Here is a 26,189-nt window from a genome sequence, read left to right on the forward strand (position 1 = left end):
AAGAAGATGATGTCTGCCGTCCTTTTCTTTCTCTCTTCCTACTTTCTCTCTCTTCAACTTGCCTTATTGTTTGTACAGACGTATTGTTGAGTTCATGAATGTATCGTGCTGTTACTACTTTTTGCCTGCACTCGTATGGATTAGCTGTTTCTATGTTTGGGGACGGGGAAACCGAACCCTGGGTTAAAAAAATATCAAACCGTGTAACATGTAACTTATGTAATTGTAACAGTTTGCTTGAATTAATAAAAGCTAATGTTATGTTTCAGGAGTTGTTGTTTTGTGTTTTATTCTTTACTCATATATACGATAGATAGCTGATCCAGGGTTAGTCATTCCATCTAAAGCCCCCAAACACCCGATCTCACTTCATGAACCATGAGGTAACCACTGATCCAGGGCCTGTGTGTGCTTTCCGGTAGTGGTGTACCCAAAGGGCTACGGTTCAGAGACGTCTTCCTGAATCAGTAATGGGGACACCATGCATTACACCTCATGACGATAACCTTCCCTCTCTTCACTCTCTCAAACACAAACAGATTTCAGTACTAGACAGATTTCGGATCTTAATTTGACCTAATTTGTCACAGCAAAATAATCCTGCAGTAACAAGATTTGAACATTTAGTCCATAATGTTGCTTGGTAAGGCTATTAGCTGGCCAAAAGTAGGCAACATTAATATTGTTAATATAACCGTGTTAATGTGGGTTTTCACTGATTTTATGTCAATCATGAAGCTCATCTGCAGTAAAATTCTCAGCAACAAAGTGATCCAATTAAGATTCCACATCTGTATGTATAAACTGCCTATGTGAAGTTAAATCCATTCTTGGTGCACAAGTGGTGCAGGGGGGCTGCTGCAGGGAGGCTGCTGCAGGGAGGCTGCTGCTGCAGGGAGGCTGCTGCTGCAGGGGAGCTGCTGCAGGGAGGCTGCTGCAGGGGAGCTGCTGCAGGGAGGCTGCTGCAGGGAGGCTGCTGCTGCAGGGGAGCTGCTGCAGGGGGGCTGCTGCAGGGAGGCTGCTGCAGGGAGGCTGCTGCTGCAGGGGAGCTGCTGCAGGGAGGCTGCTGCAGGGGAGCTGCTGCAGGGGGGCTGCTGCAGGGAGGCTGCTGCAGGGGAGCTGCTGCAGGGGAGCTGCTGCAGTCCTCCTACTCCTCCTCGTTCCAGCAGTTCCTTCACTTGTGCCCCCCCACTCTGTTCTACTCCATCTGTAACCACAATGTAACCTCTCCTGGAGACACTTATTTATTGTGTCACACGCACACGCACGCACGCACACACACACACACGCACGCACGCACGCACGCACGCACGCACGCACGCACGCACACACACACACACACACACACAAGCTCTTTTTAATACATCAGCTGTAGGTCTGCTAGGATTAAGAGGGAATACATTTCTTCACAATCACACTGTTCTGGCGCATGAGGCTTATTTAAATCAGTGTGGGTGCCTGTGTGAGTGTGTCTGTCTGTGTGTGTGTGTGTGTGTGTGTGTGTGTGTGTGTGTGTGTGTGTGTGTGTGTGTGTGTGTGTGTGTGTGTGTGTGTGTGTGTGTGTGTGTGTGTGTGTGTGTGTGTGTGTGTGTAAGAAAGAATGGTATGAGGGAGGGAGAGATTCAATCACTAGATAGTCGTAGCAAAGTAAATATAAATGTGAATACTATTATTCATGCCTGTAGGGAGTCTTCTTATAGTTTCTCTAACTCCGGCCTTGTTGGCAACATTTACTCTTCCTGCTATGTCTTTCACACAATACATTCACACGAGAAAGTGAGTTGAATCAGTGATATTGTTGCCTTTCCTCCTCCTGCTTCCTGGCCTAGAGGGCTCCATTTATTGGCCTAAAATTTTGTGTAACATGTGAGGACCTCATGGGCCAGTTTCCCAGACACAGATTAAGCCTTGTCCTGGCTCAATAGAGCATGTCAATTTAAAGTGTTTTTTAGTCCAGGACTATGTGTAATCGGTGTCCAGGAAACTAGCCCCATTAGTGTAAATAAAAAAATGACCACGCACTCCCTCCCATCCACACACTTGGCACAGATCTGTTGTAAAGGTTGTGTAACACTGCCCTCTGCTGGCTCAGGTAGACTCATATGATGAGCTACTCTCAAGCGCTCTGACTAAATCAATGTCCCCAGTAGATGGTAGCAACATGCTTTCTATGTCAGTGACACTGCCTGACTTCTGGTGCCAGACCAAAGCCCATTTATTATACATGTACAGTGTCCATAGGACAGCCTCTTTGTCAGCAGTAAGGCAACTCCTGCTGAGCCCGAGGCTGTCCTAATATGGCCACCATATTCATTATTTGTGTGAAAACATCATTGCACTGAGCAGCCTTTGGGTGAATATCAATAGTCTCAAGTGGCTTCCTTGCCTCGTCTCTTCCCCGTGTCTCCTTCCCTCGTCTCCTTTCCTCCATTTGCTCTGACAGGTGACAGGTGAAAGCACATTCCTGGTAGTTATCCACCATATTGCTTTCTGCTGTGTTTATTGTTATTGTTATGTTTCAGACCAGTAAAAATGAAGGAGAAGAGAAAAGGAGAGAGAAACATTTTAGAGTATTGAGATGCACCCATAGTTTTTCTATGGTGAGGGTGCACAAAAGTTCATGAAGGTTTGTACTTACCTAAATTATTTGATTTAACACAAAGTAATGGCTCAGACAGGCAGACTGGGATGGAAGTCAGACGTTGGTGTGGCTCGTTTGGTATAGGGGCATGTTCAGAGGGCATGAAGCGAGGCATCTGTAAAAAATAAATAAATAAAAGACAGGGAATAGAAGCATTATAGTGGCTGCATTTCAAGAGGGTAATTTCCTAATGTCCTTTGGAGGAAGGATGTTTGATATTTTTATCTAATGAAAGGATACAGATATCAAATATCTGATGGTAGTATGGCTCAGTCCGGTAAGGCAGGCAGCCAGGGATGGGAGATTGGCGGTGGTAACCGTGGTATACTCCGAGTTGATATGCACGTAATAATAAGGAATTCCCCTCGACCACGGCCACAAGAAAACAAACATTATTTCCAATTGATCCCCATTGTAAAAGAGCCAACTACGTTGTTGATTTTCTGTTATTGAGAAATAACAAAACAATGCCGAAAATCTGCTGTGTTATTCAATGTACATGTAAGCAGATCAAAAATCCCAACCTACAGTTCCCAATGAAACTCTCGACCCGCTCCACTACAGCCCCGTCGATGTTAATGGGTAGAGCAGCGTTTTATTATGGACATACTTCTCCCCATCTTAGCTACTGTTGTATCAATATTTTTTGACCATGACAGTTTACAATCCAGGGTTACTCCAAGCAGTTTAGTCACCTCAACTTGCTCAATTTCCACATTTATTTTTTACAAGATTTAGTTGAGGTTTAGGGTTTAATGAATGCTTTGTCCCAAATACAATGCTTTTAGTTTTAGAAATATTTAGGACTAACCTATTCCTTGCCACACACTCTGAAACTAACTGCAACTCTTTAAGCTGTAGTAGCTGACATGTATAGTGTTGAGTTATCCATATACATAGACACACTGGCTTTACTGAAAGCCAGTGGCATGTCATTAGTAAAGATTGAAAAAAGTTATGGGCCTAGACAGCTGCCCTGGGGAATTCCTGATTCTACCTGGATTATGTTGGAAAGGCTTCTATTAAAGAACACCCTCTGTGTTCTGTTAGACAGGTAACTCTTTATCCACAATATAGCAGGGGGTGTAAAGCCATAACACACATGTTTTTCCAACAGCAAACTATGATTGATAATGTCAAAAGCCGCACTGAAGTTTAACAAAACAGCCCCCACAATCTTTTTATCATCAATTTCTCTCAGCCAATCATCAGTCATTTGTGTGCTGTGCTTATTGAATGTCCTTCACTATAATCATGCTGAAAGTTTGTTGTCAATTTCTTTACTGTAAAATAGCATTGTATCTGGTCAAACACCATTTGTGCCAAAAGTTTACTAAGGGTTGGTAACAAGTTAATTGGTCGGCTATTTGAGCCAGTAAAGGAGGCTTTACTATTCTTAGGTAGCGGAATGACTTTTGCTTCCCTCTAGACCTGGGGGCACACACTTTCTAGTAGGCTTAAATTTAAAATATGGCCAATAGGAGTGGCAATATCATGAGCTATTATCCTCAGTAATTTTCCATCCAAGTTGTTAGACCACAGTGGCTTGCCATTGGTGATAGACAACAATCATTCTTTCACCTTTTCCACACTCACTTTATGCTTGTCTTTCATAATTTGTCCAGATATACTTGGATGTGTAGTGTTCATGTTTGTTACTGGCATGTCATGCCTAAGTTTGCTAATCTTGCCAATGAAAAAATCATTAAGTAGTTGGCAATATCAGTTGGTTTGATTCAATGAATGAAGGAGCTGAGTTAGCTTTTTTCCCCAAAATGTCATCCTAAATATTTCTAAAACTAAAAGCATTGTATTTGGGACATCATTCATTAAACCCTAAACCTCAACTAAATCTTGTAAAAAATAATGTGGAAATTGAGCAAGTTGAGGTGACTAAACTGCTTGGAGTAACCCAAAAGCTTTTTACTATCATTCTTTATGTAATTTGTCTTTGTTTCATAGTGTAGTTTCTTCTTCTTTTTATTCAGTTTAGTCACAGGATTTCTCAATGTGCAATATGTTTACCAATCGTTTGTTCAGCCAGACTTATTTGCCATTCATTTTGCCTCATCCCTCTCAACCATACAATTTTTCAATTACTCATCAATCCATGGGGATTTAACAGTTTTTACAGTCATTTTCTTAGTAGGTGCATGCTTTTAGTAACTGGAATAAGCAATTTCATAAATGTGTCAAGTCTGTTTTCTCCTCATTACACACCACGGACCAACAAATATTTTTTGTCATCAACAACATATGAATAACTACAAAACTTATTCTATGACCTCTTATACACTATATTAGGCCCATCTGTTGGAACCTTGGTTTACCTAGATATGGCTACTGTATTGTGATCACTACATCCGATGGATCTGGAAACTGCTTTCAAGCAAAATGTAGCTTGCACATAGGATACCCAGTGATGTCCTCAATCATTTAACATATTTTATTCTGAAAATGTAGAAGCTTTTGAGAATTCTGCAGGTGTACGTACAGTGCATTCGGAAAGTATTCAGACCCCTTGACCTTTTCCACATTTTGTTATGATACAGCCTTATTCTAAAATAGACTAAATACATTTTGTTCGTCATCAATCTACACACAATACCCCATTATGACAAAGCAAAAACTAGTTTTTAGAAGTTTTTGGAGATTAATAAAGAACACAAAACAAAAATACCTTATTTACATAAGTATTCAGACCATTTGCTATGAGACTCGAAATTGAGCTCAGGTTCATCCTGTTTCCATTGATCATCCTTGAGATGTTTCTACAATTGGATTGGAGTTCATCTGTGGTAAACTGAATTGATTGGACATGATTTGGAAAGGCACACACCTGTCTATATAGTTGACAGAGCATGTCAGAGCATGTCAGAGCAAAAACCAAGCCATGACGTTGAAGGAATTATCTGTAGAGCTCTGTGACAGGATTGTGTCAAGGCACAGATCTGGGGAAGGGTACCAAAACATTTCTGCAGCATTGGAGGTCCCCAAGAACACAGTGGCCTCCATCATTCTTAAATGGAAGAAGTTTGGAACCACCAAGACTCTTCCTAAAGCTAGCCGCCTGGCCAAACTGAACAATCGGGGGAGAAGGGCCTTGGTCAAGGAGGTGACCAAGAACTCAATGGTCACTCTGTGGAGATGGGAGAACCTTCCAGAAGGACAACTATCTCTGCAGCAATCCACCAATCAAGCCTTTATGGTAGAGCGGCCAGACGGAAGCCACTCCTCAGTCAAAGGCACATGACAGCCTACTTGGAGTTTGCCAAAAGGCAACTAAAAGACTCAGACCATGAGAAACAAGATTCTCTGGTCTGATGAAACCAAGATTGAACTCTTTGGCCTGAATACCAAACGTTACGTCTGGAGGAAACCTGGCACCATCCCTACGGTGAAGCATGGTGGCGGCATGCTTTATCCTGTTGGAAGGCGAAGGTTCACCTTCCAACAGGATAACGACCCTAAACTCACAGCCAAGACAACGCAGGAGTGGCTTCAGGACAAGTCTCTGAATGTCCTTGTGGTCCAGCCAGAGACCAGACTTGAACCATATCAAACATCTCTGGAGAGACCTGAAAATAGCTACGCAGCGACACTCCCCATCCAACCTGACAGAGCTTGAGAGGATCTGCAGAGAAAAATGGGAGAAACTCCGCAAATACAGTTGTGCCAAGCTTGTAGCGTCATACCCAAGAAGACTCGAGGCTGTAATAGCTGCCAAAGGTGCTTCAACAAAGTACTGAGTAAAGGGTCTGAATACTTATGTAAATGTGATATTTCAGTTTTTAACTTTTAATAAATTTGATACAATTGCTTTGTCATTATGGGTTATTGTGTGTAGATTGATGAAAGAGAAAAAAACATTTTAATCTATTTTAGAATAAGGCTGTAACGTAATGAAATGTGGAAAAAGTCAAGGGGTCTGAATATTTCCAAATGCACTGTACATCTATATAGGTACATAGCTTTTGTTATTGTTCTATTCCTACACATCAATTACTATACCCATTATACTTCATCCAATGTTCTTAGAGGGACAGTGCAATCAAAAACATATTTTTCCAGTGTTTTGTATGTACAGTACCAGTCAAAAGTTAGGACGCACATACTCATTCAAGGGTTTTTCTTTATTTTTTACAATTTTATACATTGTAGAATAATAGTGAAGACATCAGAACTATGAAAGAACACATATGGAATCATGTAGTAACCAACAAAGTGTTTAAAAAATCAGAATATATTTGAGATTTGAGATTCTTCAAAGTAGCCACCCTTTGCCTTGATGACAGCTTTGCACACTCTTGGCATTCTCTCTACCAGCTACACGAGGTAGTCACCTGGAAAGCATTTCAATTAACAGGTGTGCCTTGTTAAAAGTTAATTTGTGGAATTTATTTCCTTTTTAATGCTTTTGAGCCAATCAGTTGTATTGTGACATGGTAGGGGTGGTATACTGAAGAGAGTCCTATTTGGTAAAAGACCAAGTCCATATTATGGCACGAACAGCTCAAATAAGCAAAGAGAAACAACAATCCATCATTACTTTAAGACATGAAGGTCAGTTAATCTGGAACATTTCAAGAACTTTGAAAGTTTATTCAAGAGTAGTCGCAAAATCCATCAAGTGCTATGATGAAACTGGCTCTCATGAGGACCGCCACAGGAAAGGAAGACACAGAGTTACCTCTGCTGCAGAGGATAGGTTCATTAGAGTTACCAGCCTCAGATTGCAGCCCAAATAAATGCTTCACAGAGTTCAAGTAACAGACACATCTCAACATCAACTGTTCAGAGGAGACTGCATGAATCAGGCCTTCATGGTCGAATTGCTGCAAAGAAACCACTACTAAAGGACACCAATAAGAAGAAGAGATTTGCTTGGGCCAAGAAACATGAACAATGGACATTAGACCAGTGGAAATCTGTCCTTTGGTCTGATAAATCAAAAGAGATTTTTGGTTTCAACCGCCGTGTCTTTGTGAGACGCAGAGTAGGTGAACGGATTATCTCCGCATTTTTGGTTCCCACCATGAAGCATGGAGGAGGAGGTGTCATGGTGTGGGAGTGCTTTACTGATGACACTGTTGGTGATTTATTTAGAATTCAAGGCACACTTAACCAGCATGGCTACCACAGCATTCTGCACCAATACTCCATCACATCTGGTTAGAATTTAGTGGGACTATCATTTGTTTTTCAACAGGACAATGACACAAGACACCTCCAGTGTGTGTAAGGGCTATTTGACCAAGAAGGAGAGTGATGGAGTCCTGCATCAGATGACCTGGCCTCCACAATCACCGACTTCCTCACACACATACACTTTCTAAGATCACGAAGGGACAGGAACAAGGTATGTTTTGACCAGTCTGCCCCTGTAAGCATCACATCACACTACACCACATCATACCACATCATACCATATCATATCACATCACACCATACCACATGACACCATATCACACCACATTACACCACATCATACCATATGATATCATATCACCCCACATCATACCACATCACACCATACCATATCACACCACATCACATCATATCACACCACATCATACCATATCAAATCACATCACACCATACCACATGACACCATATCACACCACATTGACACCACATTACACCACATCATACCATATCATATCACATCACACCATACCACATGACACCATATCACACCACATTGACACCACATTACACCACATCATACCATATCATATCACATCACACCATACCAAATGACACCATATCACACCACATTACACCACATCACACCACACCACATCATACCACATATCATACCACACCACATCATATCACACCACATCATATCACATCACACCATACCACATGACACCATATCACACCACATTACACCATATCACACCACATCACATCATATCACACCACATCATACCACATCACACCACATCATACCACATATCATACCACACCACATCATATCACACCACATCATATCACACCACATCATTCCACATCACATCATACCACATATCATACCACACCACATCATATCACACCACATCATATCACATCACACCATACCACATGACACCATATCACACCACATTACACCATATCACACCACATCACATCACACCACACCACATCATACCACATATCATACCACACCACATCATATCACACCACATCATATCACACCACATCATTCCACATCATATCATACCACACCACATCATACCACATCACACCATAACACACCACACCACATCATATCACACAACATCATACCACACCATAACACACTACATCATACCACACCACATCACACCATAACACATCACACCACATCATACCACATCACATCACCCCACATCATACCACACCACATCATATCACCCCACATCATACCACACCACATCATATCACCCCACATCATACCACACCACATCATACCACACCATATCATATCACCTCACATCACATCACACCACATCATATCACCCCACATCATACCACACCACATCATACCACACCATATCATATCACCTCACATCACATCACACCACATCATACCACACCACATCATACCACACCATACCACACCACATCATACCACATCATATCATATCACACCACATCATATCACACCACATCATACCACATCACACCATAACACACCACATCATATCACACCACATCATACCACATCATATCATACCACACCATACCACACCACATCATACCACACCACATCATACCACATCATACCACACCACATCATACCACACCATACCACATCACACCATACCACACCACATCATACCACATCATACCATATCACACCACATCACACCACACCACATCATACCACATCACACCATAACACACCACATCATATCACACAACATCATACCACACCATAACACATCATATTACCCCACATCATATCACACCATAGCACTCCACATCACACCATAACACATCATATTACCCCACATCATACCACACCATAACACATCATATCACACCACATCATACCACACCACATCATACCACATCACACTACATCATACCATATCATACCACACCACATCATACCACACCATATCATACCACACCACACCATAACACATCATATTACCCCACATCATATCACACCATAGCACTCCACATCACACCACATCATACCACACCATAACACCTCACATCACATCACACCACATCATACCACACCACATCATACCACACCATACCACACCACATCATACCACACCATATCATACCACAGCATACCACACCACATCATATCACACCACATCACACCACATTATATCACACCATAGCACTCCACATCATACCATATCACACCACATCATATCACACCACATCATACCACACCACATCATATCACACCACATCATACCACACCACATCATACCACAGCATACCACACCATATCACACCACACCATATCACCCCACATCATATCACACCACATCATACCACACCACATCATATCACACCACATCATACCACACCACATCATACCACAGCATACCACACCATATCACACCACACCATATCACCCCACATCATATCACATCACATCATACCACACCACATCATACCACAGCATACCACACCATATCACACCACACCATATCACCCCACATCATATCACCCCACATCATACCACATCACACCATAACACACCACATCATACCACACCACATCATACCACAGCATACCACACCATATCACACCACATCATATCACCCCACATCATACCACATCACACCATAACACACCACATCATACCACACAACATCATACCACACCATAACACATCATATTACCCCACATCATATCACACCATAGCACTCCACATCACACCATAACACATCATATTACCCCACATCATACCACACCATAGCACTCCACATCACACCATAACACATCATATTACCCCACATCATATCACACCATAGCACTTCACATCACACCATAACACATCATATTACCCCACGTCATACCACACCATAACACATCATACCACACCACATCACACTACATCATACCATATCATACCACACCACATCATACCACACCACACCATATCATACCACACCACACCATAGCACATCATATTACCCCACATCAAACCACACCATATCATATCATACCACACCACATCATACCACACCACATCATACCACACCACAGCATACCACACCATATCACACCACACCATATCATACCATACCACACCACACCATAACATATCATATCACCCCACATCATATCACCCCACATCATATCACACCACATCATAACACACCACACCATAACACACACCATAACACACCGCACCAAACATGGGGCTGGGGAGGGGGGCACAAACAGTACCATGTCAGATTCTGGAAGGAGCCAGAACACGCTAACAAGCTCTGAGTAAACACACACACACACACACACACACACACACACACACACACACACACACACACACACACACACACACACACACACACACACACACACACACACACCTTCTTTACTGCATCTTCATTAGTCGTTCCATCTGTCCTCTGGGATTCACATTTCTTGCTCAACCATTGCAGATGGGGGTGGGACAGGGAAGACCAAGGGAAAACCTGAGGCTCTAGCATGATGATACTCTGCAATCATACAATATTGACTGGCCTATCATGCTGTGTCTTGCTGAGAGCAGTTCTAAAGATATTTGTACACATGTAATCACACAGACTCATAAACAAGCATCACACCACTCAGGGGGATGGGGAGGAGGTCACAAACAGTACCCTGTCAGATTCTGGAAGGAGCCAGAACATGCTAACAAGCTCTGAGTAAACACACACGCACAGTTTATTTGTACAGACAGATGCGGGGGAAGGAGGTAACGGGGCTGTTCAACACAGGAGATGTGGACACTGGATATAATCTAACCTGCCTGTCTGAGACAATTACTGAGACCCAGGTGTGTGTGTGTGTGTGTGTGTGTGTGTGTGTGTGTGTGTGTGTGTGTGTGTGTGTGTGTGTGTGTGTGTGTGTGTGTGTGTGTGTGTGTGTGTGTGTGTGTGTGTGTGTGTGTGTGTATTGAGCACGTTGATCCCAAGAGAGAGAGGAGGTGGACTGATCATAACACAATCAGTAGACCAGTCGCTTGGTATCGACAGAGAAGTCACACAATCTTCCAGCATGTCACCTTGACCATTTCACCGAGGAATGGACATCCTATGCAGCAGAAGGAACCAACAACTATACTGTCCTGTAGCACCCCAGAGAAAAATAATCACTCAATCAGATCAACTAGCTCTTTATGGCAGGCAGCAGATCTTGACGAAACAGAAAACCATACTGCATATCAGGGGAATAGCAGCCTGGAATGCAAACTGAATAGCACTCTGTTCTACTGATGTTTCAGAGGAATCCAGGCAATGAACATATACACACCTAAGTAAATCAGAGAAACCAACTACAGATGTTGGACCTTCATTTGAGCCAGTTTCTATATAAGGAAAATAATCCTGCAGCAACAGGAAATGTGAGTTATTATGTGGATTATAATTAATGGACATTTCTGTAGGGGTTGATACATTTTTCGTAAGGGAAAATCAAGTCTGACATTTCAAAGTAAAAAATTACAAACTTCAGAAAAGCCTTTTATAGCCTCAAATACACTACAAGTTTAAAATAACCACCATTCTAGATAACCCAGGAAAGTTCTCCTGCAACAGGCTGATCAAATGTAGATCCTGCATCTGTACAGTACTATATATGTGATGTGTAATAGCTCCATCATCAGTAACATTAGCATTACATTCCCCCATAAGGCTAATTAAAGTTGAGTATTAATACTGTGTCTCTGAGCAAACATAGAGATTGCACTGAGTGCTACTGTGCCCAGGATTACATAACACACTCTGTCTCCAGCCCTACCTCCTTCCACCTTCATTAGGTAATGACTTTCATACCAGAGTCTGAGCACAGCAGTCACTGACTGGTTTAACGTGGGTAACGTTAATGTAGAGTTGTAAATGTAGATTACACTATCTAAGTGAGAGAGAGGCACAGGGAGAGCTACATTGTATACAGTGGTTTGACATTAGAGAACTAGCAGAGTGTGTGCTGTCCATTCAGCACTACTAGAGCACAGCACCCAACCTACCGACACTGAACATGATTTTAGTACTGAGCAATTAACTTAGTATGTATGTGTCCGCATGGCCATAATTATGCAAGTCCGTGCAGTGAAAGAACTGAATAAAACCTCAAACAGCGGTGGATTGAAGAGGGGACTAGTGAAGTGTAGGAGTGGATCTTAGAGTACCTCCTGCCTAAAAGAGAAGAGGTCAGTGGTTGTCCATGCTGCTCTCGCTCACAATCTGAGACTTCATCCACCTTTGTGCTGTAGCCTTTACAAAAGTGTCCACTGTCGAGTCTGTGGTGTGGTTGTTATTTAGTTAGGCCCGCCTACGCATGAGCGAGTTATAAAGCGATGACTCTGCGATGTTATAAAGCGCAAACAAACAGGCGGCAAGGCCAGAGCACTTTGGATGAGGACACCCTTAAGTGACTTGACTCAGTTAAAAAAAGATGGAACATCTGTCCAGGTACAGATTTCACTACAATGAACAAACATCTCAAACTACACGGTCCATTACCTGCGTGCGGCAACCTTTCCTCCAGTTCTCCTTGTACCGCACAGAGCACAAACGTCAAAGGTGCGATCTTATATCGATCGACTTTCGATAAGTCTGTGGCCCTCAGGACTGATGTGACTTTAGGCCAGGCCTACTGCCGAATAACCAAATCAAACCGGGTAATAGCCTACAATTCAATAAACCGAGAGGAAAACTTGTGAATCAGTCACGACAACAGTAATTAGAGGAACACAGTTGGGAAGCGCGTGTTAAAGCCATTCACGAGTAGGTGAGATAGATGGTTTTTCAAGCAGAGTCCTGGGACGCTCGTCCTCCATCCCTCGCGGCCGTTGGACGTCATCACCGCGCGGGATGGATGTCTGTTTAAACAGGCTGGCAGATAAACTATTGTGCGGGAGCGTTCCGAAGCTGCGCAGACTCTTGTTCGGTTTAATCAGTGGTTATCAGGAGTCATCCCGAAGGAGTGATGCACCAACAGACTGCCTCATAAGTAGGGTATCAATGGGGCCACACACACAGAGAGAGATTGGGCAATCACTTTCACTGGAATATTAAAAAGTTTGTCATTCTAGATAACCAAAATAAAGATCTGTTGAATTTAGCATATTATCAGTCTAGTTCAGTGAGATTATTTTATGCATGTGTGGTAGACCTTTCTCATTGCATGTGATCATATAGGCTAATATCGTTAATAACATTATCTTATCAAACCAAAGTGGATGTGTCAGTACAGAGTTACATTATCGACACCGTGGGCCTGCTCAGTACAGAGTTACATTATCGACACCGTGGGCCTGCTCAATACAGAGTTACATTATCGACACCGTGGGCCTGCTCAGTACAGAGTTACATTATTGACACCGTGGGCCTGCTCAGTACAGAGTTACATTATCGACACCGTGGGCCTGCTCAGTACAGAGTTACATTATCGACACCGTGGGCCTGCTCAGTACAGAGTTACATTATCGACACCGTGGGCCTGCTCAGTACAGAGCTACATTATCGACACCGTGGGCCTGCTCAGTACAGAGTTACATTATCGACACCGTGGGCCTGCTCAGTACAGAGTTACATTATCGACACCGTGGGCATGCTCAATACAGAGTTACATTATCGACACCGTGGGACTGCTCAGTACAGAGTTACATTATCGACACCGTGGGCCTGCTCAGTACAGAGTTACATTATCGACACCGTGGGCCTGCTCAGTACAGAGTTACATTATCGACACCGTGGGCCTGCTCAGTACAGAGTTACATTATCGACACCGTGGGCCTGCTCAGTACAGAGTTACATTATCGACACCGTGGGCCTGCTCAGTACAGAGTTACATTATCGACACCGTGGGCCTGCTCAGTACAGAGTTACATTATCGACACCGTGGGCCTGCTCAGTACAGAGGGTTCGTTCAGCGCAGCTGTGACTGTGATGTTGGAACGCCTTGTCCTTTTGGCTAATGCTAGATGTAATTAAGTATACCATTACCAACTTACAGTAACTAACAGCCGTGCTTGACTCATTTCCCAATATTTGTTTCCAGTCACTGACTGTGCCCCCCAGCTTGACGGTCTGTTGTTGACGGTCTGTTGTTGATGACCTGCAGGTCATGTAGGCCTATACAGTGGTGTAGAGTACAAATACTATAAAGTATTACTTAAGTATTTTTGGGGGTATCTGTACTTTACTATTCATATTTTCGACAACTTTTATTTCATTACATTGCTAAAGAAAATATTAGCTTTTTTAACACACATGGAATTATGTAGTAGGTTAGGTTTGCGCTTAGTGGGACTATCATTTCTTTTGCAACAGGACAATGACCCAAAACACACCTCCAGGCTGTGTAAGGGCTATTTGACCAAGAAGGAGAGTGATGGAGTGCTGCATCTATCTGTCACGCCCTGACCTTAGTTCCTTTTTTATGTCTCTATTTTGGTTTGGTCAGGGCGTGAGTTGGGGTGGGCATTCTATGTTTTTTCTATGTTTTCTATTTCTATGTGTTTGGCCGGGTGTGGTTCTCAATCAGAGGCAGCTGTCATTCGTTGTCTCTGATTGAGAACCATACTTAGGTAGCCTTTTCCCACCTGTGGTTTGTGGGTAGTTGTTTCCTGTTTTGTGTTGTTGCACCTTTCAGGACTGTTTCGATTTTCGTTTCTTACATTCACTTTGTTATTTTGTATTTTCGTGTTCAGTTATAATAAATTAACATGGCCACTTACCACGCTGCGTTTTGGTCCGATCTTTCCTGTTCCTCAGATGAAGAAGATCGTCACAGCATCAGATGACCTGGCCTCCACAATCACCGGACTTCAACCCAATTGAGATGGTTTGGGCTGAGTTGGACAGCAGAGTGAAGGAAAAGCAGGCAACAAGTGCTCAGCATATGTGGGAACTCCTTCAAGACTGTTGGAAAAGCATTCCTCGTAAAGCTGGTTGAGAGAATGCCAAGAGTGTGCAAAGCTGTCAAGGAAAAGGATGGCTACTTTGAAGAATCTCGAATATAAAATATGTTTAGATTTGTTTAACACTTTTTTGGTTACTACATGATTACATATGTGTTATTTCATAGTTTTGATGTCTTCACTGTTATTCTACAATGTAGAACATTGTAAAAATAAAGAAAAACCCTTGAATGAGTAGGTGTGTCCAAACTTTTGACTGGTACTGTACAGGCTTCTTTGTAAATGATGTCTGAGTGTTGGAGTGAGCCCCTGGCTATCTGTGAATTCCCTTGTTATTTTTTATTAATGGTGTTGTTTGGTTAATATAAGGAAATTGAAATTATTCATACTTTTACTTTTGATACTTAAGTATATCTTAGCAATTACAATTACTTTTCGTACTTAAGTTTATTTTTTAAAACCAAATACTTTGACTTTTACTCAAGTAGTATTTTACTAGGTGATTTTTATATTTTATATTTAAGTATCTTTACTTTTACTCAAGTATAACAATTTGTTATTTTTTCCATCACAGGGCTTACATAAGTTTGAACCGTCTAGTGGGCAAATGCACGTAATGTAGGTCTACTCTATCAATGCACGATTGTGTGTCTCTCTCTCTTTCGCACATGCACACACACTTTGAGAAAACACGTTTTGAATATGTCTGGGTGCAAATTGAAGCCATTCTTCGGCACTGACTGAGTCAATGTGCCATTAGCCTAACTAAACAGCCACCCAGAGGGGGAGATGGTCGGAGAGGAAGAAAACAGGAAGACACCGAGTGAAAAGACAGATGCCGCACGAGAACACTTTTAGAGAAACACGTGGCAACCAAACACGTGTGGCGCTCACTGATTCAGTTCTTATTTTCTCATTTTATTCATATACTCATCTCGTATAAAATGTACAATATAGACACCTTTACAAAATAGAAAATGACCCACATTACTGACAAATACAAAGTACAACTCCAACATATATATATAGGCCTATGCAATACTGCTTCGGCATTTCAAATACATAATAAAGTGCTAGTTTTTTCATATTTTTTTTTATATAAATACATTCATGATGACGTTTTTATTTTCGTCACAAAAGTTCTTGTTCACAGCATTTCAGACGGACTGTGTCCTGGTCTTCAGTTGCAATAAAGTGCAGATACTTATGTTAGATATATATTTGAGCGCCGAATCCACTTGTTTAAAGCATTTACAGTCAACTGAAAGCGAATTATCGGTGGCCAACACACAAACACACTGTCATCAGAGTTCACTCAGCACCCCTCTAAACTTCACTGGGTGACCTGGAGCGGTAGGCTACGTTGGTCTGAAAGCAGCCGCAGAAGAGGACATAGAGCGAGCGCTGGATCTCGGCATTACGGTAGGCGTAGATTATTGGGTTGATCATGGAGTTGTAGGTGGCCGGAAGCAGCGTGGCGTACGTGTACACCAACGGGTACTCGCGCTCTCCCACCAGGCAGTAAATAGCGAAGGGCAGCCAGCTCGCGCCGAAGGTGCCCAGGATGATGGCCAGCGTGGACACGCCCTTCTTGGTGGCCACGTAGTGCGAGGCAGTGAAGAAGTGCTTCTGAAGAGCGATCTGGTGCGCGTGGTGGCATACGATCTTGCAGATCTTGAAGTAAAGAGTCAGCATGAGTATGAAGATGACGAAGAAGGAGACCGCCAACAATGTCACGTTGCTGCGAGTGAGCGGGCGCACGATGCTGCACGAGTTCGGGTCGTCCAGACAGTTCCAGCCCAGCACCGGTAGCAGGCCCAGGCACATAGACACGCCCCACGTGCCCACCAGCATCAGGTGCACATAGTGGAGCGTCTTCTCTGAGAAGTAAGTCAGTGCGTTGTAGAGAGAGAAGTACCGGTCCACCGTTATAGCCAGCAGGCTACTGATGGACGCCGTGAAGGAGGCCACTAGGAACCCAACAGTAATAAGGCTGATAGTCTCTGAGGAGATGACGTACTGGAACACGAAATTGAGGATTAATCCCATGCCTGCCAGTAAATCCGCAGTGGCCAGGCTCCCTATGAGCACGAACATGGGGGTGCGCAGGGTGGGCGTATAGAAGATGATAGCCACCACGATGCTGTTCTCACAGGCGATGACGGTGCCCGACATGCAAAGCATGATGTCCCACGGGTTGATGGGGAAGTCCTGCGGGGCGGCGGATAGTTCCAGGCTACCGTTTCTCTCTGGATAGTTGGCCTCCATACACGGGAAAGCCTTTCCAGCCGACGTGGCCGTCGCAACAGTGTCGTTACCGAGGAAAGTCTCGTTCATGTCTGCGAATGTGTCTCCTTTTCCCTCCTGAAGAGAGAATGACACAGAGAGAGAGAGAGATTGCAGTTTAGTTTCACAATTGCCATATTTAAAAATATGCAATGCCTAGAGACAGCAGGGTAGGAGGTATCTGTGGTGCGGAAACGTGGGCAACTCATGCAGTGGCTAAAAACGCTAAACCTGAATCATGAAAAACCTCATAAAAGACAGATATCTAAAACTGTTATGACATCACGGTAATATTATCCAAAAGCTTTATGTCCAACCGCATGAAGAGCAGTGACCGAGGAGCTATCCATGGTGCTGAAACTTGAAACGGAATAATAGGCTATGATCGTAGATAAAAATGCACTCATGTCCCACTTAACTCCCAATAACGAAACAAACTGATACACAATATTATCAAAACTCAATAAAGTAGCACATCGTCTATTCACCAAGTTGTAGTTACCTTGTGAAATGGTGATGTAGGCTACGTACCTCTCCGTTTTACACAGCTTTCGGAAAATCACAACTGTCCCTTTCCTCGAAATAGCTCAGGTAAAGCCCTCGGCTTGGCTCCGTTTCCCTCGCATAGGCGAGACACCAAGGGCAGGTGCGACCTGAAGCATTGACTGGCGCGGGGGAGAGGGACAAGAGCGCGAGAGCCAGAACGGTAAAGACTGACGTTTGCAAGCGGTGGAGCGCTATTAAACCCAAGTGACGTCAGGTCACATACTGTAGAGAGAGGAGAGAGAGGAGAGATACAGACAGGCAGACATGAAAAGGCCGACCGCGATCACATGCTCAAGGTAAAACGTGTAGCCCATGCAGCGGCTCTCTGCCCATGAAGACTTCACAGCGCCCTGCTCAGCGCACGGCCAAACAGATTACAGTCGGACTAATGCTAATTTCACTTGGTTACAGACCCTCTCTTGAAGAAAAAAAGATGAAATGGCACATTTCTTATATCAGAAAGTTACTGGTTGCGGATAGACACTAGTCAAAGTAATCCAGTCCTGAAAGGTGTAAGAGTCAGGATACATTTTTGTGCGTGTGTCTGTGTGTGATGTGTGTGGGAGTGCTTGTGCTGAAACTGCATTCTCTGTGTACGGCTTTCTAGATGTGGTAACCTAACCATCCTTATAGGTCCACTATTATCACTACGAGATTCTGAGGAGCGGAGTGGCTTTTCACTTTTCAATTCACGTTACAACCCTGTCTTACCTTTCGTTGTGGCTGGCAACGCAACATTCTTGCTCTGCTGCTCAAATTGACCATAAATATCATAGTAGCCACTAGCCAGTAAGCATAAACTATTGTAATAAAACATATTACAATATTGAATAATGCAACCAAAACATAATGCCACCTATTAGTCTGTGCTTCAGTCTGATCAAGTATAGCCTACTGATAACAACCACAGCTGGAGGTAGACTAGGGAAGCCAATGCGCTCTGATCCCATCTTTATTTAACCTTTATTTAACTAGGTAAGTCAGTTAACAAATTCTTATTTACAATGACGGCCTTCCCCGGCCAAACACTAAACCGGACAACGGGCCCTATGGGACTCCCAATCACGGCCGGTTGTGATACAGCCTGGAATCGAGCCAGGGTCTGTAGTGACACCTTTAACACTGAGATGCAATGCCTTAGACCGCTGCGCCACTCGGGAGTAGTGAGCCTGCGAAAACGTAAAGTCATGTTTTTATAGCCTAAGCTGCACTACATGACCAAAAGTATGTGGACACCTGCTCATCGGACATATCATTCCAAAATCATGGCCATTTTAATATGGAGTTGGTCCCCCCTTTGCTGCTATAACAGCCTCCACTCTTCTGGGAAGGCTTTCCACTAGATGTAGGAAAATTGATGCAGGGACTTGCTTCCATTCAGCCACAAGAGCATTAGTGAGGTTGGGCACTGATGTTGGGCGGTTAGGCCTGGCTCACATTAGGTGTTCCAATTCATCTCAAAGGTGTTCGATGGGGTTGAAGTCAGGGCTCTGTGCAGGCCATTCAAGTTCTTCCACACCGATCTCGACAAACCATTTCTGTATGGACCTCGATTTGTGCATGGGGGCGTTGTCATGCTGAAACAGGAAAGGGCCTTCCCCAAACTGTTGCCACAAAGTTGGAAGCACAGAATCGTCTAGAATGTCATTGTACATTGATTTCCCTTCACTGGAACTAAGGAGCCTAGCCCGAACCATGTTAAACAGCCCAGACCATTATTCCTCCTCCACCACACTTTACAGTTGGCACTATGCATTTGGGCATGTAGCGTTCTCCTGGCATCTGCCAAACCCAGATTCCTCCGTCGGACTGCCAGATGGTGAAGCGTGATTCAACACTCCAGAGAATTAGTTTCCACTGCTCCAGAGTTCAATGGCGGTGAGCTTTACACCACTCCAGCCCACGCTTGGCATTGCGGATGGTGAACTTAGACTTGTGTGCGGCTGCTCGGGCCATGGAAATCCATTTCATAAAGCTTCCAACGAACAGTTCTGGTGCTGACATTGCTTCCAGAGGCAGTTTGGAACTCGGTAGTGAGTGTTGCAACCGAGGACAGACGCGCTACACGCGTTTTATGCGCTACACGCTTCAGCACTCAGAGCTCCCGTTCTGTGAGCTTGTGTGGCCTACCACTTCACAGCTGAGCAGTTGTTGCTCCTAGACGTTTCCACTTCACAATAACAGCACTTACAGTTGACCGGAGCAGCTCTAGCAGGGCATACATTTGAGGAACTGACTTGTTAGAAAAGGTGGCATCCTATGACGGTGCCAAGTTGAAAGTCACTGAGCTCTTCAGTAAGGCCATTCTACTGACAATGTTTGTCTATGGAGATTGCATGGCAGTGTGCTCGATTTTATACACCTGTCAGCAACGGATGTGGCTGAAATAGCTGAATACACTCATTTGAAGGGGTGTCCACATACTAGTGTATGTATTTATTGCCTAAAATAAGCCCATTTATTTGTGTTCTGAGAAAATGTGAATGTTATCAAATTTGGTTTATATTCAAACTTCAGGTGGCTAGACTACCAGGGCCTTTTTAATCCAAAATGATTGACTGGAATTAATCAAAATAATAGTGAAAACATGCTGTATGAGTATCTTTAAACTTCAGGCTAGGCGTCCCGCTAGCGGGACAACTTCCAGTGAAACTGGAGGGCGCGCAATTCAAATAAAGAATCATAAAAAATATGGATATTAAACATTTAGGTACATACAAGTGTCTTATATCGGTTGAAAGCTTAAATTCTTGTTCATCTAACTACCCTGTCCGATTTACAGTAGCATTTACAGTAAAAGCATGCCATGCGATTGTTTGAGGATGGCGCCCCACATCAAAATATTTTTCCACCAGCACAGGTTTCATAAATTCACAAATAGTGATTAAATATTCACTTACTTTTTGAAAATCTTCCTCTGATTTGTCATCCAAAGGGTCCCAGCTATAACATGTCGTGTCGTTTTGTTAGATAAATCCTTCTTTATATCCCAAAAGTCAGTTTAGTTGGAGCCATCGATTTCAGCAATCCACTCGTTCAACATGCCAAGATATGAATCCGAATATCTACCCCTAAACTTTGTTTCAACAAGGCAAAATACATTTCTATTTAATCCTCAGATACCCTAAAATGTAATCAAACTATAATATTTCATACGGAAAGAAGTATGTTCAATAGGAAACCAATATTAGCAGATGCGCGTTGTCTTCATGGCGCGCGCACACACGAATTTCCAAGACTGTGTCCCTGTAGTAAAACTCATTATTCTTACTCATTTTGGAAGAAACAAGCCTGAAACCTTGAACATTGAGTGCCGACACCCAGTTGAAGCCATAGGAATTGCACACTGGGAGCTAGATTTCATTATTTGCCTATACTTTCCATTGTAAGAGCATTGGCTCTCAAATAAATTTGGATTTTCTCCTACCATATCTATTGTGTTACAGACTCCTACATTATTTTAAAATTTCTACAAACTTCAAAGTGTCTTCCTTCCAATGGAACAAATTATATGCATATCCTGGCTTCAGGGCCTGCACAACAGGCAGTTTACTTGAAATTGAGAAAAAAGGACCCTAGCCTGAAGAAGTTTTTAATTACAGCTGCAAAGGCCGACACAATGCAACCCTGCATACAGCGAGCTCAGCCCTGTCGGTTTTATTGTCCAATCGCAGTTGTCTGTCTGTGTAAAGGGCTTTAATGTTTCCATGGGCTTACTTAGTTTTACTTGGCTCAGTGCAGCCGGCAGCTACTGTGACAATTTCAGAATGTAACATGCTATTACTTTAATTTCAGGTAAAAGCTTAATAAAACAAGTCTCAAATATCAGGAAAATGTCTATACATTTCAGCTGTACATTTCAAAAACATTGGTCTGCTATAACCATTTGTACTGTAGGAGTGTTGGCTCAACAACACATTTCTGTTTAGACTGCCCTGCTTCAAGGGGGGCAACAGTCGTGCGAATGTCGTGCTACCTCCGGAGGTAGTGGTCGAGACATAGCAAGTATGCAAGTTTACGTTTGAGTAATATGTGTAGCCGACGGTATTTTTAAAGAGGCTCTATGTAGACTACGCCACCTTCTGTTTAATGAGAAGGATTTAAACCTTAATGGCCTATCATGTTCCCTGCACAGTTCAGTTACAGATCACCAGTTTAGAAAATGCATTTTATTATAGTTCAATATTTTCACAAAAGTTAGAGCATGAACGACTGTTTTAGTTATTTTAAATACTCCTATCTAGCCAACCAGACACCGTCTCCAAACTGCGTCCCAGGGAGCTGGCGTCCGCTCCCAACGCATCTCGATGCCCCCATAGGCACCTGCAATGTGATTTAACCAAAGAGTTTTGGTATCCATTACTGGGAGTTACAGGATAGGTACTGTTTGGTGTAGCACAGATCATTTACGAGCAACCTTAGCTTGGAGATACTGTCTTCGTCCTCAATTGGTGGAAACAGGAGTCTCATGGAATGTCGTTGTCCAGCTGCAGGGGGTCCGTTTGAATTTAGTAAATGCTCCATACATTAAAACAAATAGTTTTTTTGTTTCATGAAGAAAATCCAACAATGTCTACGCCCCCATCAAATCAAACTTTATTTGTCACATGCGTCGAATACATGTGTAGACCTTACAATGAAATGCTTACTTACAAGCCCTTAACCAACAATACAGTTCAATAAAGAGTTTAAGGAGCCTTTTGGTTCTAGACTTGGCGCTCCGGTGCCGCTTGCCGTGCGGTAACAGTGAAAACAGTCTATGACTTGGGTGACTGGAGTCTTTGACAATTTTTGGGGCATTTTGAGGATCTGGGGACCCATGCCAAATCTTTTCAGTCTCCCGAGGGGGAAAGGTATAGTCATGCCCTCTTCACGACTGTCTTGGTGTGTTTGGACCATGATAGTTCGTTGGTGATGTGGACACCAAGGAACGTGAAACTCTCTACCCGCTTCACTCGGCCCACCTTTTCCTGTAGTCCACGATCAGCTCCTTTGTCTTGCTCACATTGAGGGAGAGGTTGTTGTCCTGACACCACACTTCCAGGTCTCTGACCTCCTCCCTATAGGCTGTCTCATCGTTGTCGGTGATCAGGCCTACCACTGTTGTGTCGTCAGCAAACTTAATGATGGTGTTGGAGTCGTGTTTGGCCACGCAGTCGTGGGTGAACAGGGAGTACAGGAGGGGACTAAGCACACACCCCTGAGGGGCCCCAGTGTTGAGGATCAGCGTAGCTGACGTGTTGTTGGCTACACTCACCACCTGGGGGCGGCCAGTCAAGAAGTCCAGGATCCAGTTGCAGAGGGAGGTGTTTAGTCCCAGGGTCCTTAGCTCAGTGATGAGCTTTGTGGGCACTATGGTGTTGAACGCTGAGCTGTAGTCAATGAACAGCATTCTCTCATAGGTGTTCCTTTTGTCCAGGTGAGAAAGGGCATTGTGGAGTGCAATTGAGATTGCGTCATCTGTGGATCTGTTGGGGCAGTATGTAAATTGAAGTGGGTCTAGGGTTTCTGGCATGATGGTGTTGATGTGAGCCATGACCAGCCTTTCAAAGCACTTCATGGCTACCGACGTGAGTGCTACGGGGCGGTAATCAGTTAGGCAGGTTACCTTCGCTTCCTTGGGCACAGGGACTATGGTAGTCTGCTTGAAACATGTAGGTATTACAGACTCGGTCAGGGAGAGGTTGAAAATGTCAGTGAAGACACTTCCCAGTTGGTCTGCGCATGCTTTGAGTACACGTCCTGGTAATCCGTCTGGCCCAGCTGCTTTGTGAATGTTGAACGGTTTAAAAGGTCTTGCTCACATCGGCTACCAAGTGCGTTATCACATAGTCGTCCTGAACAGCTGGTGCTCTCATGCATGCTTCAGCGCTGCTTGCCTCGAAGCGAGCATAAAAGGCATTTAGCTCTTCTGGTAGGCTCGCGTCACCATCTTGTCTATTTCAAGTCTTCTCTCATTGATCAAGAGAGTGGGAGTCCACCCCAAAGTGCTGCATGTCATGATGACAGACACCTGTCTCGATCAATGACAGAAGACAAGAAATAGACAAGATGGCGGAGTACACAGTTGTATTAATTCATGGAGCAAAAAAAGTATTTTAATAACAGAGCATTTTCTAAATTCAAATACTCCACACTGCCCACTCACTCAATCACACCTGTAGGCAATTAGGACTGATCGTTCTTGAGAACATCAGCTATGGCTGCGCCACTGTGTGGGAATGTAGGTGTGGTCAGCCAGGTAAAATACCACATGTATGCATCAGCAGCTAATAAAGAGTAGCTTACTATCAGCTCCTAAGATATCACTAGCTTGAATCAAAGAACCCAATGCCCCAGGCCTGTCTGCACCCTGTCTACGTCCTGTGATCTAACCAGCTACTGATCTCAAATCAAAGCCAGTCAACTCAGATATTTCAGAAAACTGAAATATCAATTCAATAACTGAAAAGGGAAATCTATTTTGAATAACTTCTCAAAATACTTGTCACCTATACTCCCTGTCCGGCCTCTAGGTCACAGGTGTCAAACTCATTCCACGGGGGGCCGAGTGTCTGCGGGTTTTCGCTCCTCCCTTGTACTTGATTGATGAATTAACATCACTAATTAGTTAGGAACTCCCCACACCTGGTTGTCTAGGGCTTTATTGAAAGGAAAAACCAAAAACCTGCAGACACTAGGCCCTCCGTGGAATGAGTTTGACACCCCTGCTCTAGGTCATCAGGCTGCTGATTATCCCGCACACCTGTCACCATCGTCTCGCCCACCAGCGCCTCATGACTCCATCACCTGGACTCCATCACCTCCTTGATTATCTTCCCTATATCTGTCACTCCCCTTGGTTCTTTCCTCAGGTGTTATTGACTCTGTTTTCATGTCGGTGTGTTGTTTGTGTTCCGTGTTTATTGTTTTATTTATTCATTAAAACACTCCCTCCCTGTACTTGCTTCCGACTCTCAGTGCGCTCGTTACAGAATAACACCTTAAGCCTCAACCAGATCGCCAGGCTCCCCTGCCTGAGCCGGCTTGTCAAGCTCTCATGCCTCAGCCGATTCGCCAGGCTCCCCTACCTCTACCGATCTGTCAGGTTCTCATGCCTCAGCCGGATCGCCAGGCTCCCCTACCTCTACCGATCTGTCAGGTTCTCATGCCTCAGCCGGATCGCCAGGTTCCCCTACCTCTACCGATCTGTCAGGTTCTCATGCCTCAGCCGGATCGCCAGGCTTCCCTACCTCTACCGATCTGTCAGGTTCTCATGCCTCAGCCGGATGGCCAGGCTCCCCTACCTCTACCGATCTGTCAGGTTCTCATGCCTCAGCCGGATTGCCAGGCTCCCCTACCTCTACCGATCTGTCAGGTTCCTGTGCCCCAGCTGACTCGACAGGTTCCCGTGCCTCAGCTGGCGTGACAGGTTCTCACGCATCAGCATGGGTGACCAGTCCGCTCCTGATCCCTGGGTTCGTCCCCTTTGACGGCGTCCTGCGGCTGGAGCCTCGTGTCGGGGAGGGGGTACTGTCACCTATACTGATCCCTCCTTGATTATCTTCCCTATATCTGTCACTCCCCTTGGTTCTTTCCTCAGGTGTTAATGACTCTGTTTTCATGTTGGTGTGTTGTTTGTGTTTC

At 43.9% G+C, this 26,189-nt stretch overlaps 2 protein-coding genes and 1 pseudogene across 2 annotated transcripts; 1 reads left to right on the plus strand and 2 right to left on the minus strand.

The window, feature by feature from the left end:
- Positions 1 to 818: 818 nt before the first annotated feature.
- Positions 819 to 10,925, minus strand: LOC120019332 (annotated as a pseudogene).
- A 6,132-nt stretch (positions 10,926 to 17,057) lies between these two features.
- On the minus strand, positions 17,058 to 18,068 carry LOC120019347 (G-protein coupled receptor 6-like). The gene has a single exon (XM_038962639.1). The coding sequence runs from the start codon at positions 18,066 to 18,068 to the stop codon at positions 17,058 to 17,060; it is 1,011 nt and encodes a 336-aa protein (XP_038818567.1).
- Positions 18,069 to 25,602: 7,534 nt separating this feature from the next.
- On the plus strand, positions 25,603 to 25,971 carry LOC120019333 (small proline-rich protein 2H-like). Its single transcript, XM_038962627.1, has one exon. The coding sequence runs from the start codon at positions 25,603 to 25,605 to the stop codon at positions 25,969 to 25,971; it is 369 nt and encodes a 122-aa protein (XP_038818555.1).
- The last annotated feature ends 218 nt before the right edge of the window (positions 25,972 to 26,189 follow it).

This window comes from Salvelinus namaycush, chromosome 24, assembly GCF_016432855.1.
Source record: "Salvelinus namaycush isolate Seneca chromosome 24, SaNama_1.0, whole genome shotgun sequence".
NCBI classification, from domain to species: domain Eukaryota; kingdom Metazoa; phylum Chordata; class Actinopteri; order Salmoniformes; family Salmonidae; genus Salvelinus; species Salvelinus namaycush.